At 38.3% G+C, this 16,936-nt stretch overlaps 1 protein-coding gene across 1 annotated transcript in view; it reads left to right on the top strand.

Annotated features, from left to right (window-relative positions):
• Positions 1 to 13,662, top strand: part of EXOC4 (exocyst complex component 4) — a 356,359-nt gene extending 342,697 nt beyond the window's left edge. The window contains exon 18 of the mRNA XM_075208546.1: positions 13,219 to 13,662. Within this exon, the coding sequence (XP_075064647.1) occupies positions 13,219 to 13,456 (238 nt within the window). The 3' untranslated portion in view covers positions 13,457 to 13,662. The remainder of the gene's footprint in view (positions 1 to 13,218) is intronic.
• The last annotated feature ends 3,274 nt before the right edge of the window (positions 13,663 to 16,936 follow it).

Genomic DNA, 16,936 nt, shown 5'->3' with positions numbered 1-16,936 from the left:
AAGTCCCATTAGATGTTTCTGGGTAGTAGAGAAAATATCTGACGTCCACATTGCAGTTTGTCTGTGGGCAAAGGATGTGATCTGTCAGTCTAACCATTGAAATTCCAGAGTTAGTTGTTCAACACGTGTAGCCATTTTTAATTTCCTTCAGAATCACCCAGGCTATGAGCCAGTGTACTAGTATTGTTGCCAAATTGCTAAATAATCCTCTCATTTGAATGTCTAGATTTGGATGTTTAATGTAACCTGGTCACAATAGAATTTGATTGCTTGCTATAAACACTGATTAAGTGCAGATAAAGAGAATTACATCCAGCATGCAGATATTATACTGTGCAGTTGTCCAGCCAAACAGAATAGTAAGAGTTGTGCCCTCTCTACTATAGATGTTCACAATAAACACAGAATAAGAATATAGACTGAGAATTAAACCCAGCATGCAGAACAGAAGTGGTTTTGTGCGGTTGTCCATACATATGAAATAGAAACTATTACTGAGGATTACACCGATTTGTGTAGAACATGAAAAACAGTACTATGTAGTTGTTTATACATATAGAATAGTAATAGATACTGATGAAGAAACATACTCAGTACTGTGTTGCTGTTTCCATTACACACCAGGGACATAGTCAGGGATAAAAAATCCAGGATTGCAGGAAAAAATAAATAAATCATAAAAATACACTTAAAACAAAAAAGAATACCACCTATATATTCAAATCAATACAGAACAACACACCGTTTTCCTTCAAAGTGTATTTCTTTGTTTCACTTGGTGATGTTAGCTCCACCCTAAACATTTGCAGCTGAGCCTATTATTATTAGGTTTATCTAAGCCTCTTACACAGACTTGGAGTCTAGGTCAGTGTTAGGCCTTGTGATAACAGAAATCACCTTGTCACTGGTTGGATAGTTTTGTGTAAGTACACATGTAGTTTGGAAGAGCAGGACATTGTTTCCTTTAAATATGTTTTCAAAACTTTTGGCTGTCCTTTAAATCTAAGCAATGGAAATGAAGAAGGGCATCCCACAATTATGTTATACAACCAAAGGGATGAGATAAAATTCCAGACAAAACATTATAGTCTTGGTAAATGTATGCTTAATAGCTGATGGTATCAGCAGTCTGGATTTACTATAACCGCTTGTGTCCAGGATTTGCTTGGGAAATAGTAAATCTAGGCCATGAGTGATCCAAATATTTGCTAGAAATAATAGGATCTGCCCTTGCGGACTATTGACATAAATACTAATGTGTATTTAACCTTATTGTGTTTCAAACCAGTGGTTGCGTCAAGATATACAAAGTCAATATGCGCAAATGTTTAAGTATGAAGCCATGTAAAATTAAATTTGCTAGTATTTTAATCAACTAAATGGGAAAAAAATGTCAATTAATTGGAAAAAAATACAAAACTAGAAATACCGCAACATCTATAATAATATTATACATTCTTTTATGTTAAAAACATACATATTTACACTTAGTGCGATGTACTGTCATGTCTACTGATAAGTGAGGTGTACAGTATGGTTTCTGAGCAATATCCTGTCGTAATTAAAAAGTAAAAGTTGTTGATTTTATAAAGAATTCTAATAAAAAACCTTTTTCGTCAAACTAACAAATCAATTCCATAAAAAATTACTTTGAATAAAATTATTAATTTTGATCTAATGTTTTGATCACTGAGTGTAGATTTAGACTATTTCTTAAGTGAACCCTTCACACAAGTTTTTACTGTGAAATCAATCTGCTGCTTGACTGCCTATGGAATCAGTGGTTATAAAGACCAATTTCCTCCTTTCTGCATTTTTTCTTTAATTATCTTTTTCCTAAAGTACACCTGTATTATAACATGCTTGGTCAATTATTATTTGCACTGTGTTAAATTAATTTTGTACCTTTTATCTAAAATGTTAATATTTGAGAAATGGTCCAACAATAATTTGTGGTTCTTACATTTATAGGACATTTTCAGTTTCCAGTCTCCTAGCATTGCCCAATTAGCGTGTGTGGGCCAAATCCAATCTGTCAGCCATACTGCTGAGGCTTCCTCTGCATAGGCTTTCAAAGTTAGCAGACAGTTAAAATTAGGAAGACACCAACTCATGAAAGTAGGGGCATTTATATGTGGTGGATTTTGAGTGGTATTATATTGTAAAGAAGAAAAAACATTAGTTTGGGGTCTGTGTATGGTGAATACTAGGCTTTTATGTTGGCATGAGATTGTTCTGTTGGAATGCTGCTGTATATTGTGTGCATAGGGCAGTGTTTGGTCGGTTTCAGTCTGTTATCCTGGGGCTGTATGTAGTGGACATCAGGCTGTATATATGGATGTCTTTACAGTCATGCTTCTTGATTATCCAAGATTTCACCATGAAATACTTGAGCTGCTAGTGTCTAAACACTGAATTCTATTGGAGTGCTTCTTCATACTAATTGATAAATATATTAAGGGAATAAAAGTTTTTGGGTTTTTTATGGACAGGAAATTAAATTTTATAATTTGGCAAATTTTAGACATTATATATTGTACACTGTGTAGTTATGAAGAAATCTTTGTCTTATCACTATTATACATTCTTACATTCCTGGGATTTCTGGGATACTCAAAAATTTTGTGGAGTCCTCCCAGACTTGCAGCAGAGTAGGTCATCCTCCCACATTCACGCTTCCCGTTTCACTTTGTCCTGAAGTGTGTGGGGCCTTGATGACCCAATGATGTAATCATGGCTCCTCCCTCTGCTGTGTGAAAATCTCTCATTACAGTCTGACATCACCATATATTACATTGTCTATTAGACTTGGACTTAATATCACAATAAGGTTTATTGTACACGTTAGTTATATTACCATTGGTCGAGGTGGGGGTGTATATGATGGTAGGCCATACCGCCACTTACCCTACTGTCTTCATTGTAAAACTATCATATACCATTCACTTAAATTCCCATAACATTTTCTATGCTGCCACTTTTAAATTCCCACTTTGACCACTGCATATTACTGTATGTAATTATTGGCGTTGCTCATGCAGTAGTGGACGTCTATATTTGCATGAATATAGAGAGCGGGGATACTGCAGTCTCGCCACAAATCAGTCATAGAAAGCAAAAAGGAGATAGGGACCAGAGTATAGTGGGGAAGTTTAACCTTTTCAGAGTTACAGCATGTCATAGAGCAGGGGTCATCAAACTTTTTAAACAGGGGGCCAGTTCACTGTCCCTCAGACCATTGGAGGGCCGGACTATAGTAAAAACAAAAACTATGAACAAATGCCTATGCACACTGCATATATCTCTCTCTCCCGCTCTTCGCGCTCCCGCTTTCGACTTTCACTGCCCACAAGTCACCGCTCAGGCGGCCCTCCCAAATGCCCTGGCTTCCTCTGAATCCTGGGAGATGAGAGTTGTAGTTCGGTTCCTCTCACCGCCTGAAGCTAGATTGCAGCCGGACAACAATTCTCATGATCCAGAGCTTCAGCCGGCCAGCCAATCGGCAGCGGCCGCCGTCCCCTCTCCCTCTTCCATCAATGACCGTCCTTCTCATGTAAAAAAAATGTCAGACAGGCAGCGGCGGCATAAACACCCGGCGGGCAGAGCTGGATTAAGGCAGTTCATATTATGTCACACAGTAGTACCCTCAATTGATATGCCACATAGTAGTGCCCCCAGGTTCAAATTATGCCACAATAGTGCCAACATTTTCAATTTATGCCACATAGTACCCCCCAGGTTCAAATTATGCCACAATAGTGCCAACATGTTCGAATTATGCCACACTGTAGTGCCCCCAATTGGTATGCCACATAGTAGCGCCCCAGGTTCAAATTATGCCACAATAGCACCCCCAGGTTCTAATTATGCCACACAGTAATTTCCTAGGTTCAATGCCACAATAGTGCCCTTATGTTTAAATTAGGCCAAAATAGTGCCAACATTTTCAATTTATGCCACATAGTGCCCCCCATGTTCAAAATATGCCCCACAGATGTGCCCTCCAGAATCAAATTATGCCCCAAAGTAGTGCCCCCCAGGATCAAATTATGCCCCACAGTAGTGCCCCAAGTTCAATTTATGCCCCACAGTAGTGCCCCCAGGTTCAAAATAGTGCCAACATAGTAGTAATAAAAAATACATTGCACATAATAAAATGTATACATACCTGATTATGGTGCTGTTCTGGGCGCTGAGCAAGGAGGGACCTGCAGCTGTCAGCTTCTGTGTGATGGGAGCACCCGCCGGAGACCAAGAGACAGAAGAGGCTCTGAGCATCTGGGAAGGGGGGGGAGAGACGGAGCAGCCCTGGACTGATCCGCGCGCGCGGCACTGTTAGTAAGGTGGCTGGTTCCTGGGGAGGAGCCAGCCACCCAGCAGTCAGTGAATGTCGGGGCCGGTCACTGATAGGCTAGGGCCGGCCCCTTTAACTCTGCTGTATACACTACCTTGCCGGGACCTGACTGTCAGGTCCTGGAAGGCAGAGATAACGAATCCGAAGCGGCCCTGGGAGTGGTAATGCGGGCGGTGGGGGGGGGGGGGCGACACCTGCGGAGAGAGGGGGGCACGGAGCAGTAGCTGTCAGTCGATGACTGACAGCAGATGGCGGCCGGCGGGCCATATAAATGTTCTCCGCGGGCCGTAGTTTGAGGATCCCTGTCATAGACCAACATGAAGCTGTTGCTTCTGCCTTTAAAGGGTTACTTTAATCTATGTTGCATGTTCTGTTCTGCTTTCACTCCCAGAAGCAGCAGATCTTGTCAGGGCCATAGTTCTTCTGAATAAGTAGCATGCAAGGGAAAAAAGTTTTGATTGTCATATGGGGGAGAGAGAAAGTGACAAGATCCGTGTTAGCATCAAGATTGCATATTCATGCGGAGCTGTAAAAATGTAGCGTGTGACTCTGCCAGCCCCATGGGATAATGTGATGGATTTATGCATGTGACAGCAGCATCTCTAGCCAGAAACCTTTAAGCTTTACAAGGAGATGTTATAAGGATTCAAAAGACATTTTACCAAATAGCAACATAAAGTATTGTAGAAGGAGAAAAAAAAAAGAAAAGGAAAAAACACCTTACTCTTTTTTATGGAACAGAAATATGCTTTATTCTTCCCATTGTTTAATAATAAAGAATACTTTCAATAGACAATGGATATGTTCAGGGTACTCTCCGCTAAGTAACAGGATTATGTACAATTGCAGATCTCTTACATTCCTTCCGAGCGTACAAACTTGTTGAATGATGCAAAGTTTTTTCCATATTGGGTCAAGGGTTTAGGATCCTAATGCAAAGCTCAAATACATTTTAATACTTGTACTGTGGACCCAAATAAATTGTTGGGAAATCTTATTCACTGGGGACACGGCAATAATAATTGGAGAACAGCATTACAAGTTAAGATATTATCAAATCGCTAATGGAATCATTGTAACATTGGCACTTTCAATCCAACATTGCGCTCTCGAGTAAGAAAAGTTTGCGTTTACAAATTTGCGTGGAGCTGAGAGTATATTCTTTTCACTGGTCCCAGAATGAATTCTCATTTTCTGCTCTGTGACATCTTTGAAAACCAAAATAAACCACTTTAACTCATCATTTGTCAGAAAAACCATATTGCATGTTTGGTATGTTGCTTGAAGGAATCCTACTAACAGTAATAATGAATTATGTTATCTCATAATTAGCTATGCAGTTTTTTTGCAGTTTCTAATTAAGCTTTAAAATGATCATCCAAGACTGTAAAATGCCTGAAACAAACTATCACCATACAGGATCACCGTAAAGAAGGGGCCACCAGGGAGATGTAGAACAGATCGCCATTTTTGTTCTTTTACGGGTGTGCAAATTTTCATCACATTACACTGTCTATCTCTTTTGATCCTCTTTTGAAGAGAATGACAGGTTAATCAGAATTCCCGAAGGATAGCTCAAATCATGTACATTTTATGCTGAGAAAGCTGGCTTTAAGGATGCTGACTCCTCTTTGGCTGCTTCTTCTTACTAGTGCCCCCCCCCCCCCTAATTTATGCACAGGAAGGGGAAGGGTTGATGAAATTGCAACAAAGTGGCATATGGTAGAGATAATTCCTGTTCCTTATGCAGTAAATATGCAAATGCCATTGCTTATTTAGTAGGGGTACCATTAATAACTAAGGCTTGAGATGGGCAGCTGGGCCACGTTAGATACTCTTTTCAGGAAAGATTACCTGCCCAGCCTGCGTGTCCATATTCCTAGCCTACTAAAACACAATACATAAATTGAATTAAAATTTAGTGATGTAAAATTCCACTTATCAACCCAAACCGTAAAATTTATTATCAAGGATGCTTTTTCAAACTGAGCCTGTTATAATTTCCAGAGCTCTTTATCTGTATAAATTTAATTAGCCTTGATATCATCACTATATTATAGAACTAATTAAAGATTTAGATAAGTGCTGAGAGAGCTTATTTAATACCCCATAAAGTTCAATGTGGAAAATTAAAAAGGCCATACTTCAGATGGTTGTGAAGTTTATGAAACCCAATGCCCGTATCAGTGGATAAAAAATGACTTAATTGCACTTAATGGGCTTCTTAATATTTAAAATAACACTTCATTCTCTTTGCTTTTCATCTTGCGGGAGAATAAACTTTTGTACTGTATATAATAAACGAGAGTATGTTATTAAAAAAAAAATTGTTTTACACAAGGTGCTTTAGGTAACAAACACTGCAATGGCATGAGAAGTATGGAAGCATATGTGCAGCTGTCAGCAAAAAATAAACACCTGTACAATGTAAGAGACCAACTTTTTCTTTTCGGGAGGGGGGGGGGGGGGAGATTTTTGGAACTGGTGTAATGATTCATTTCACAGAACATCACATTACCAATTTCTCAATGGCTAGTAGCTTAAGTGATAACGAACATACACATATTTGAATACATTTAACATACATTTCTTGTTCTAGTTGCTTGAGACATTTTGTTGGCATGCCTTAGTGTAGCTGCTTAGGTCAAGTGTGTAACCTTTTACTTTCATTTAGTGACACCTAACACCCCCTTTGTATCAGGTGGTTTGCAGACCTGACCAAGCCTTTTATTTTTTCCTTTTATTAATATAGTGCAACCATATTATGCAAAGCTTTTACAGATAATAATTAATCATTTGCATAATTCTCTGTCCCTTTGCAGCGTACACTTTAAATTCTCTACCACTCAATCTAGTGTTCATTTAGTTAGGGACCAATTAAGTTACCAGTATGTTTTTTTGTCTCTGGGAGGAAACTGGAGACTGGAGGAAACCCATGCAAAAACTGGGACCACACTGAAAAGTTAGAATCAAACTCATGGCCCCAGTGCTGTGATGCAGCAATGTTAACCATTGTGCCAAAGCTATAGGTTTAATACTGGTAAAGAATTTAGGACCCACATTGATGTATATGTCAGGGAATCACCTTTGCACCAAGTATTTTACTGACACATTGAAAAAAAATATTCTACCTGCAGTATTTATAAAATTCTAACTTCCACTACCAAATTTGTTGCATCCCGCACTTTTTCTACAGAGAATGGTTAATCTTCAAATGTAGTGATTATTTGACAACTAATTATTCTGTCAACTGGTGATTTATCTACAAATTGTCAAGTGACACTTTAGATTTTGGGCGACTGACGCCTCGTGTTTGACCCACCAGGTGAATGTGTAACTATGGCCACCCATATTTAATTCAGTCCTGCTGCAGCGTTGGAAAATGATGTCTGAGGAGCCAACATAAACGCTTGGGTCATTCTGTAGAGCAGAGATTGAATCTCTCAGAGAAATTAGGATTTCATTGTGAATTCTCTGGGTCTTTCTTAAAAGCCCTCCTCCCACTGTGCTAGGTGAGAGGTGAGAATTAGCATTTAAATAGAGAGGTATTAATAGCACATGTGAGCTCCTACAGCTCCTGAGATGATTTTGCTACCTTTTCTATGTCAGATGCATCTATTGTTTCTTTTCTATTACTCCCACCAAGTCTCTGATCTCATTTTCTTACCTATTTATTTTTTACTAGCATGCTCTTTTAACAAAATAGTTTATTTTCATATAGAGTATAGCCTCTCTATAAAGTTGTCAAACATTGCAACATTTAAAATTATATATTGACATTTTGTTTCAATAATAATTTTATTCATGATAGATTAGTAAGATGAGAGCCGTAGAAAAGTAAAAAAAAAAAAAAGAAACGTATTTTGCATAAGTTTTCAAATCCCCACATTGTCTTAGAACCTTTCACTTCATTAGCGACTTTATATAAGTACTTTGCGCACTGTTGTTTGTCGTTACAGATGCTTCTTGCAGGTTAAGGGCAGATATTTTTGTTTATAAATATATATATATAGGAACACTATCTTCATTACTAGATACAAATGTATGCATATGTTTGATTATTATTTTTTATTATTATTATCTTTTATTTATAAGGCGCCGCAAAGGGTCCACTGCGCCGTACATAACATATATGGAAAGCAATGATCTATAACACACGATGTGATACATGAAGAACAAAACACAAAGACCAGACATACTGAATGAATAAAAAATACATGTAGCATGGTAATGGAGAACAAATTATTTGTGGGACAGTGAATGAGAGTAATGGTAGTAATTAGCGAGACATAGGCCTAAGCTTAAGAAAACAGGGCTAGGGAAGCAGACCAAGAGATACAGAGGGTGATGGAATATTAAAAGGAAAAAACAAGTAAAGCGGGCCCTGCTTGTGAGAGCTTACATCCTAAAGGAAAGGGGGAGACACAAATAGGGTGGTACCGACAGGGGTAAAAGCTGGGACAAGGGAGTTAGGAGGAAGGCTGAGAGGCTTGAATAAAGAAATGAGTCTTAAGGGCAGGCTTGAAGCCTTTGAGAGTAGAGGCTAACTTGATGGAGTGTGGGAGATCGTTCCACAGCTGGGGAGGTGGAAGTAGGAATAGGTGATTAGTGAAGTAGTGAAGCTGAGATCATTAGCAGAGCGGAGGAGGCGGCGAGGAGTGTAGGTAGTGATGAAGTTGGAGATCTAGGAGGAGGATTGATTGAGAGCTGTGAGGGTGAGGAGTTTAAATGTAATTCTGTAAGCCATGGGGACCCAATGTAGGGATTTCTAGAGGGGGACAACAGATATAGAGCGGCTGGAGAGAAAACTGAGGTGGACAGCACTGAGGACAGCCTTAAGAGGTGCAAGGTGAGAGTCAGGTAGGCAAGAGAGAAGGAGATTACAGTAGTTAAGGCTAGAGAAAAAGGAGCGTATCTTGGCTATGTACAGGGTGTTCGGAAAGTCACTGTGCACTTATGTATATTTATTAATACACGTTTCAATATACAATGTATAATACATGATGTAAACACGAATGATAATTATAAGCAATGTTGAAAATGACCACCGTTAGCATCAAGACATGCTTGGATCCTTTTTATTTTGTTTTTAAAAACCTTTATCAGTTGCTCGCTATTTTGTATGGGAAGAGCCGTAACTTCTTTCTCATGGCCTTGTGAGCAGTTCCAAGACCGATATCATGCTTCTGAGCTAACTTTCATAATGATTTTGGTGGACTCTGCAGCATACTGTCAGAAATATCCAACAGTTTCTCCTCCGATATCTTTGCTGGCCTTCCACAGCGTTTGCCATCAACCACAGATGCTGTTTCGTGAAACTTATCGATAATATTACAAACTGCATTTCGATGTGGAGCAGGTGTGTCTGGGAATTTTTCAGCAAATTGCTGTTGCACCACATCTGTGTATCTATCCTCTTTTCGGAATATGTGTTAGCTTAGCCATACTTCGGTTGTTTAAAACCATATTGGGATCAACATCTGAAACAAAATATGGGGTCTTATCATAAAGCAGTTAAAACAGTGGAGAAGTTGCCCATGGTAACTTATCAGCTGCTCTGTATAATTTTATAATATGCAAATTAGAAATGTTACCTCCACTGCTTCAATTATCCACTGTTTTCACTGCTTTATGAGTGCACAGTGACTTTCTGAACACTGTGTGTGTATGTATGTGTGCGTGTGTGTGTGTGTGTGTGTGTATATGTATATATATATATCATAAATATGAAATGTTGTCATTTCTTTCTACACTAGGTATATAGACAATCTCTTCATAATATGGACCGGCAGCAACAACACATTTGAAGACCTCTTTAAAGCTATCAATATCTCTGACTCCACCATCACATTTACCTATGAATATGACTTGCAGGATATTCACTATTTAGATATTACAATAAAAAAAACAAGGACACAAGTTAGCTATCACTATATACCACTAATGGCTCCATATGGGCTTGATGAAAATCTCCCTCTAAATTATTTCCTGTAGATCTGGATGCATGCTCCCTATGAAACTTCCCAGGCTTTTTTATTCGAGCCTTGGTGGTCTCCTATGGGCATGCATTCTTGAACATTCATTAGAACATACAATGTATTGTTAGTGGTCTATAGCTGCTTTATTTAGATATGCTCATTCAAATAATAGATTATGTACTTATGTAGTATCATTATATACAGAAATCCAGGTTGCAACTGCTTTTTGTAGTATTAATGGTTAATATATGTATTAATAACAGTAAGAGTTATCTTAATTCACTAAATATAGCTTACATATATATGCAGATATTGATAAGTCACACTGACATATTCTATAATGAGTGTGGGTTTGCCATTTGTATAGCAACATATATGCATTTTCCTTTTCTTTTTAAATGTCTTTGTTTGGTGCAGTTTTAAATTGTTATGACACTTTAGGTGGTTATCCAGTGATCAGTTGGTGAACAGATGCTGGTTTAATACTTTTGCATTAGAATATTTCTGTTTTTTTGCATGTTTACAGTTTGGGTCGCCACGGTGACATTAAATAGCCATGCCCCTTACCTTATGATGATGTTGCTCTGCATTGCTTATTCATTGGCAGTTTTGATCTAGTGGGAGTGGTATTCCCCTGCAATACATGCTGGGGTGGCAGTGCTAACATAGGCAGCGTATTTCATATTGCAGCATGTGTAAGGTATGTTAATTATGCTGTGAACTATATATATTGAGTATGTTTGCCAGACCCTCACATGATGTCCCTGAGAAAGGTACTATACTGAATCATTGGAGTGGATTAAATACACCATTTTGCCCTTTTGATACTAACTACAATTTGTCTTAAATCCTTGAGTGCCGCCTCACCTTGAGTATGAGGTTTGAAGGAGAGGGGTGAGTCGAGGATGACCCCAAGGCATCGGACTTGTGGAACAGAAAGGAGGGGAGAAGGAGGGGAGTGTTATTAACAGAAATAGAGAGGGGGAGATGGAAGAGCCCAGGAAGGTGTGAAGACGATAAGTTTGGTCTGAAATATTAAGGTTAAGAGAACAATGAGACATACAAGATGAAATGGCTGAGAGACAGCAGGAGACAAAAGACATAAGGTAAGGGGAGAGGTCATGGAATGAAAGATACATTTGGGTATCTGCAGCATACAGTTGGTACTGGAGGATAAAGAATGAGATGAGGACAACAAGGGAGGTGGTGTAGAGGGAGAAGAACAGGGGGCCAAGAATGCTACCTTGGGGAACTCTGACAGGTATGGGATTTGAAGGTGGCAATAAGGCGACGGGAGTTGGAGGATTGGGAGCAAAGGAGAGCCTTGAAGTAGGGTTGTTAGATAAAGCCGAACTGTAAGAGACAAGTATGAACTTTAAGTGGAGGAAGTCAGCATGAGTGCATGACTTTCTCCAGAGCCGTTCTGCAATGCAAGAGCATTTTTGAAGATAACGGGTAAGTTTGGAGTGTCACAGTTGAGGCAGGGACTGACGAAGTTTGATTTTGACAGCCGGGGCGACAGAGTCAAGTTTAGTGGTAAGAATGTGATTATAAAAGAAAGAGTGGTGATGGGGGAGAGGAGTCAGGCCAGGGTGAAAGAGAACATGGTAGGATTAGTGGTGTAATAATCTATATAGCTAAGAAGCCCGAAATATTTACTATTTGCACTTTCTGGGTATGAGTAAATAGGCCCTAATTAATTTATATTAGGAGTAATTGGTCCCTAATTCATATCTAGCCTACAAATTCATACCCTGTATCCAATACTTACTACTTTATATACCTACAGCTGTTGTTCAGTCCTGGAAAGACAGCACAAACTCTATTACTATATTATGTACTTGGACAATAGAATACCTAGCAAATGAGGTATAAAAAAATATAAATTTTGGATATACTTTGCTTAAAAATGTACAGTCCAGCATGCATTATATTTGGATTGCATTACATTTGCAATTACTCTATATGTCCCTGTAGAGTGATTGCAGCTAGTACCCCGGCTACAGCATACACAGCGCACTCAATTAGACAGCTGAAGCTCTTCCCATGTCTTTAGGATAGTGTCCTTATGGGATCTGTTACAGGTCAAAAAGCTTTTAAAATACTTCGAATTTGAGCTGCTGTATCACTGGAACCTCTGTATGAATAAACCAATCCACATACTACATTTATGCAAAGTAAGACTGAAAAGCTTGTTTGTTAATAAATTGTATTTCTAAGGTTTATCTTCTATGCTCTTATGTTTATGCTAACTATTGGGTTCTCTTTTAGAGCAGGTCCAGAGCCTGTTTTTTTGAATGCTGCAGCCTAGAGAATTATATTAGTAAGGGTCATTTCTGGCGCCTGATTTGGTTTATTTAGACTGAAAAGCTGTCCGTCACTATTCAGGCTCACTAATACACAGTCTTTGATATATATTCATGTCAAATGCTGGCTTTTATTGCTGTTGAAAAACTAGTACATTCCCCTTTTGTTTTGCTTTGGTTTAACTGAAATGTTGAGTTCCTCACTTGGTATTGGGCTGTACAGTTCATTTGTCAAAATCCAGTTTTCAGCCAAAGACACTGTATGTGTGATAGTAAAGTAATAGTTAATTCAATCCATCTTTAAAAATGACATATTATGCAGGATTAAAGGGAAATAGCTGTGGTGTGAGCGAGAGACTTGTAGAGAAACATGAGATGGCAGGGAATGGCTACAACAGGAATCCTTACAAGTATTTTTATGTCATGACTTTCATATGTATTAGGTAATATTTCACAATTATTTGTATTGTACTATTGACTTTTTTTTTTCCTGTAAAATGATAAGCAAAATAGGAGTTGTTCCTGAAAGGTAGACCTAAGCATTTCCTGACAACATACTCTTTGTCTTTCCATACTGCAGGCAGTACTATGAAATGATGTACAACACTGCTGATGAGCTGTTAAATCTAGTGGTGGACCAAGGAGTGAAATATACAGAGCTGGAGTACATCAATGCTCTCAGCCTTCTTCACCGCAGCCAGACCGGTGTGGGTGACCAAACCACTCAGAATATGAGGCTGCAGCGACTTAAGGAGATCATCTGTGAGCAGGCTGCCATCAAGCAGGCCACCAAGGACAAGAAGATAACCACTGTGTGAGAGAAGATGGGAGTGATTCCTAACAAGCCAGTAGTGGGAACGTATTGCTGGCTGTGCGACCTGCCATGTACTGGGATACTTAGAATTAGAAACATTAAATATAAGTGGTGGTTATTAGGGATATAGAGTTGAGCACAGGTTACAGTGCATACGGAATAAAAATGTACTTGTTATATCCTCTCAATATATGTATGTTCTGTATTTTACTCCGACTTTGATTGTTTTTTTAACTCTTGAATGAAAATATACTGTTTCCATGAATGTTAATTAACAATATAGCCAATATAAGGCCCCTGCTTCTTGCAGATTTGTAGTCTGTATGTTTCACTAACTGGTTTATTGTATACAAAATAAAGCTGTCTTTATACAGAGCAAGGTTAAGATTAAATGGGGCAATAGGTAGACTTTTGGGTCACCTTGATTGTCTCAGAACCTGGGCACATTATTATTTCTGAAGCACTGGGCCCTCAGATTATTCCATGAAGTGCCCCATTGCCAGCTACTTGGCACAGACAGCCAATTGCAACGATTCCATTTCCAGCCATGTTGCACAAATTCCATTGTTGTGCAGACACCCCATTGTCGGACACACTTTCACCAAACAGCCATTGCCAGGCACTTTAGAGAGATAACTCTTTGCTTTGTATAGACATATCCCTTTTTTCACAGATCCCCTTTGGCAGCCATTTTGCTACCCATGATCCCATTGTACAAATCTCTATTGTAGAACCGTCTATTACACCAATAGCACATGTCATGAAATCACTTAGCTGCTCTGAAGAGTCCCAGTGGTGTAGTGAGTTGGTCTCTGTGAACTTCTACACAATGTATGTGCTGTCTGTGGGTTCCAGGTGGAAGAGCAGTGCTGTAAGCACCAAATGCAGAGAGACACACTTAATAATAACACATTTATCCAGACAGTTATATGATTTGAAAAATGAGCATACAATGACTATATATATATATATCATTGAGACTAATGTGCCAGATTGTCCTTAATGTAATCAGTACTTTGCCCTTTAGGATACAGCAGACTTGACATGATGGGTACAGAATACGTTTGCTATAGGACCCAGAAATGTATTTGACTATACTTTTTGAATTTTGCTTGTTTTAAACTATTATTTTGCACTGGATTTCAAGAAATATTATTATTGTTATAGTCCACTTCTAATGAGAGGCTAGCACAATATCACTGTGTTTTTGCATTGTATTTCACAAAGAGTTGTAAAGAAAATACTAATTTCATTGTTTTCTGAAAGCCCATCAGCAGTTTTCTGTTTCTATTTTCCTGTCCAGTAGTCTGTGTTATAAGCTATCCACTAATATGCTGCTTGCTAACAGTAGTCCTGGTTTAATGATCCTACAAGAGACTACTGGAGATAAACTTTTTTTGTTTTCCTGCACAGTATAAAATTAAATGATCACAATGTTGTGTTAAATGATTCAAGTACATAATCAGTGAGTCAGGATAAGAGATGTTATTAAAATCAAAGTGTCAGTAGGCTAAAAGCCTGTGGTTTCTCTAAATGACCTATAAATATATGTTTTTTAAACCATCATAAGACACGTCTATAATAAAACAGTGAAAAAGTAAAATGTGAGAAAAACTGCACTGTATTTTAGTTGAATATAAACTATTTGTATGTTTGATTGTCTGTTATAACATAGGTCTGGTTTATATTATACCTAGTATATCGGCGATGGTGGTATTATTCCCATTGGGGTAAATTACACACTAGCTACCCACCATTGAAATGTATACTTTATTTTATTTAAGTTTTTCATCCCAAAATTTGGTTCCTAATTATCAAACCAGGATTGTTGCAACATCAACATGAATCTATAGGTTTACAACAATGGCAGAGACTTCCATTTATTTTTGTGCAACGTAAAATACCCTATTATTTTACAGTAATGTAAGTTGACTTACCCATTGTTTCAACTGTTATTTTTACGTTGTTTTTGAAGTAAACTGCAAGTAATAATTCGGTAAGAGAATCAATGACAGTAAGATGTGAAAACTACGTTTCCCAGAAAGTGCATTGGATTATTTTTGCAGTACAGATCGTTCACACAAAGGTATACTGCAGCTTAGTGTACGTCTAAGTAATGTGACTGCATTAGCTTTGTGACTCTTTTCCCAGGTAGTGCTTATCCTTTTCTACAGCATGCCAGAGGGCCCAATAAAAACTGCTTTGTCTCTTTGCTGTCATTTTCCTCATAATGTTTGCTAGAAATAAGTAGCTAAAAAGTTAAACTGCTGCTTTCATACCATTCCCTTGGATGCACTCAAAGGTGATAGACACCCTTGCCCCAGTGGAACTGCATTTACCTCCTCCATCCAAAATATCTCAGCTGAGAGAGCAGCTTCACATTTGTGACAAGCACTCAGCCTCTATATAGAAAGAGGTCTCTAAACGATCGGATCTTATTTACTTCAGTAAATTGCAGAAGTATCTAACGTGCTGCTAGTTCCTCAGCAACAGTGTGAAAGCTAATGTCATTGTGAAAGTAAGAAAAGAAACAAGTAGCTACAGGACTATTTTAACTAAAGTAAGCAGCATGGCAGAAATTAACGATATTTGAGAGAAGGCTGTGTTCAAAGGGGTAACGTTGTTTCTGTGTACACCGTACTTCCATGTACCTAACAAGGCTAATGTTAATAAACAACTGTTCCTAAGCAACATAAAAATGTGATTTTATATTTTTATTTGTGAATGTTTCAAGTTGCCAGATCATGTTTGGTTAGCCAGTATTATCATCTGCATTGAAACTGACACATCGCATAATTGTGAGACTAGTTTGGTAAAAAACACCTCTAGCAATTGAGGGCCTTTGGACCAAATGCATACTGCCTGCTTTTCATACTTTTATTCTTTGTTATTTTACAACCAAGGCAGAACTACATTAGAGCAGCTGCCTCATTCCCAGCCCATCCCCAAGTTCCCCCAGACACAGAATTGTACTGTGCTTGGCCTACGTTAGAATGACCCTTACCTCTCCAAACTAAAGTGACAGAAATCTGCGTATGCATATGGTCACCTTTCTGAATTTGTGCAGACCGATTTCACAACCGATACGCTGCACAAACAGGAGCAGCACTGGATCAGGCTCATTGTGTTTACAGTGTACTCCCATTGAGATTTAATGTAATCAAAAGCACTTATATGGAACAATGCAAATTAAACACACATATAAAGTAGATTAGTACAGTACAGTCTTCTTTGGTACTCTGATCTTTATATGCTGTTTACATAATGCTTAACTTGATTAGAAGGACATCTTAGATGTAGAATTTTAATGCCAGTGTATATGTAATCTTACTGAGATTTGAATGCAGGATATAGTACTGTAGTGTTGCTATATTGCAGAAAATAGAGTGTAGAAGACTGAGGAATATTTAAAAATAACCTGTTTTAGTTTTATGAAATTAACAATATTTTTCTGCTTTTACTAGTGCACCTAGGTTTGTTGCTG

The sequence above is a fragment of the Mixophyes fleayi genome, chromosome 4 (genome assembly GCF_038048845.1).
Source record: "Mixophyes fleayi isolate aMixFle1 chromosome 4, aMixFle1.hap1, whole genome shotgun sequence".
Lineage (NCBI taxonomy): Eukaryota > Metazoa > Chordata > Amphibia > Anura > Limnodynastidae > Mixophyes > Mixophyes fleayi.
The sequence above is the reverse complement of the archived record's forward strand: the minus strand, read 5'-3'. Positions and strand labels throughout refer to the sequence as shown.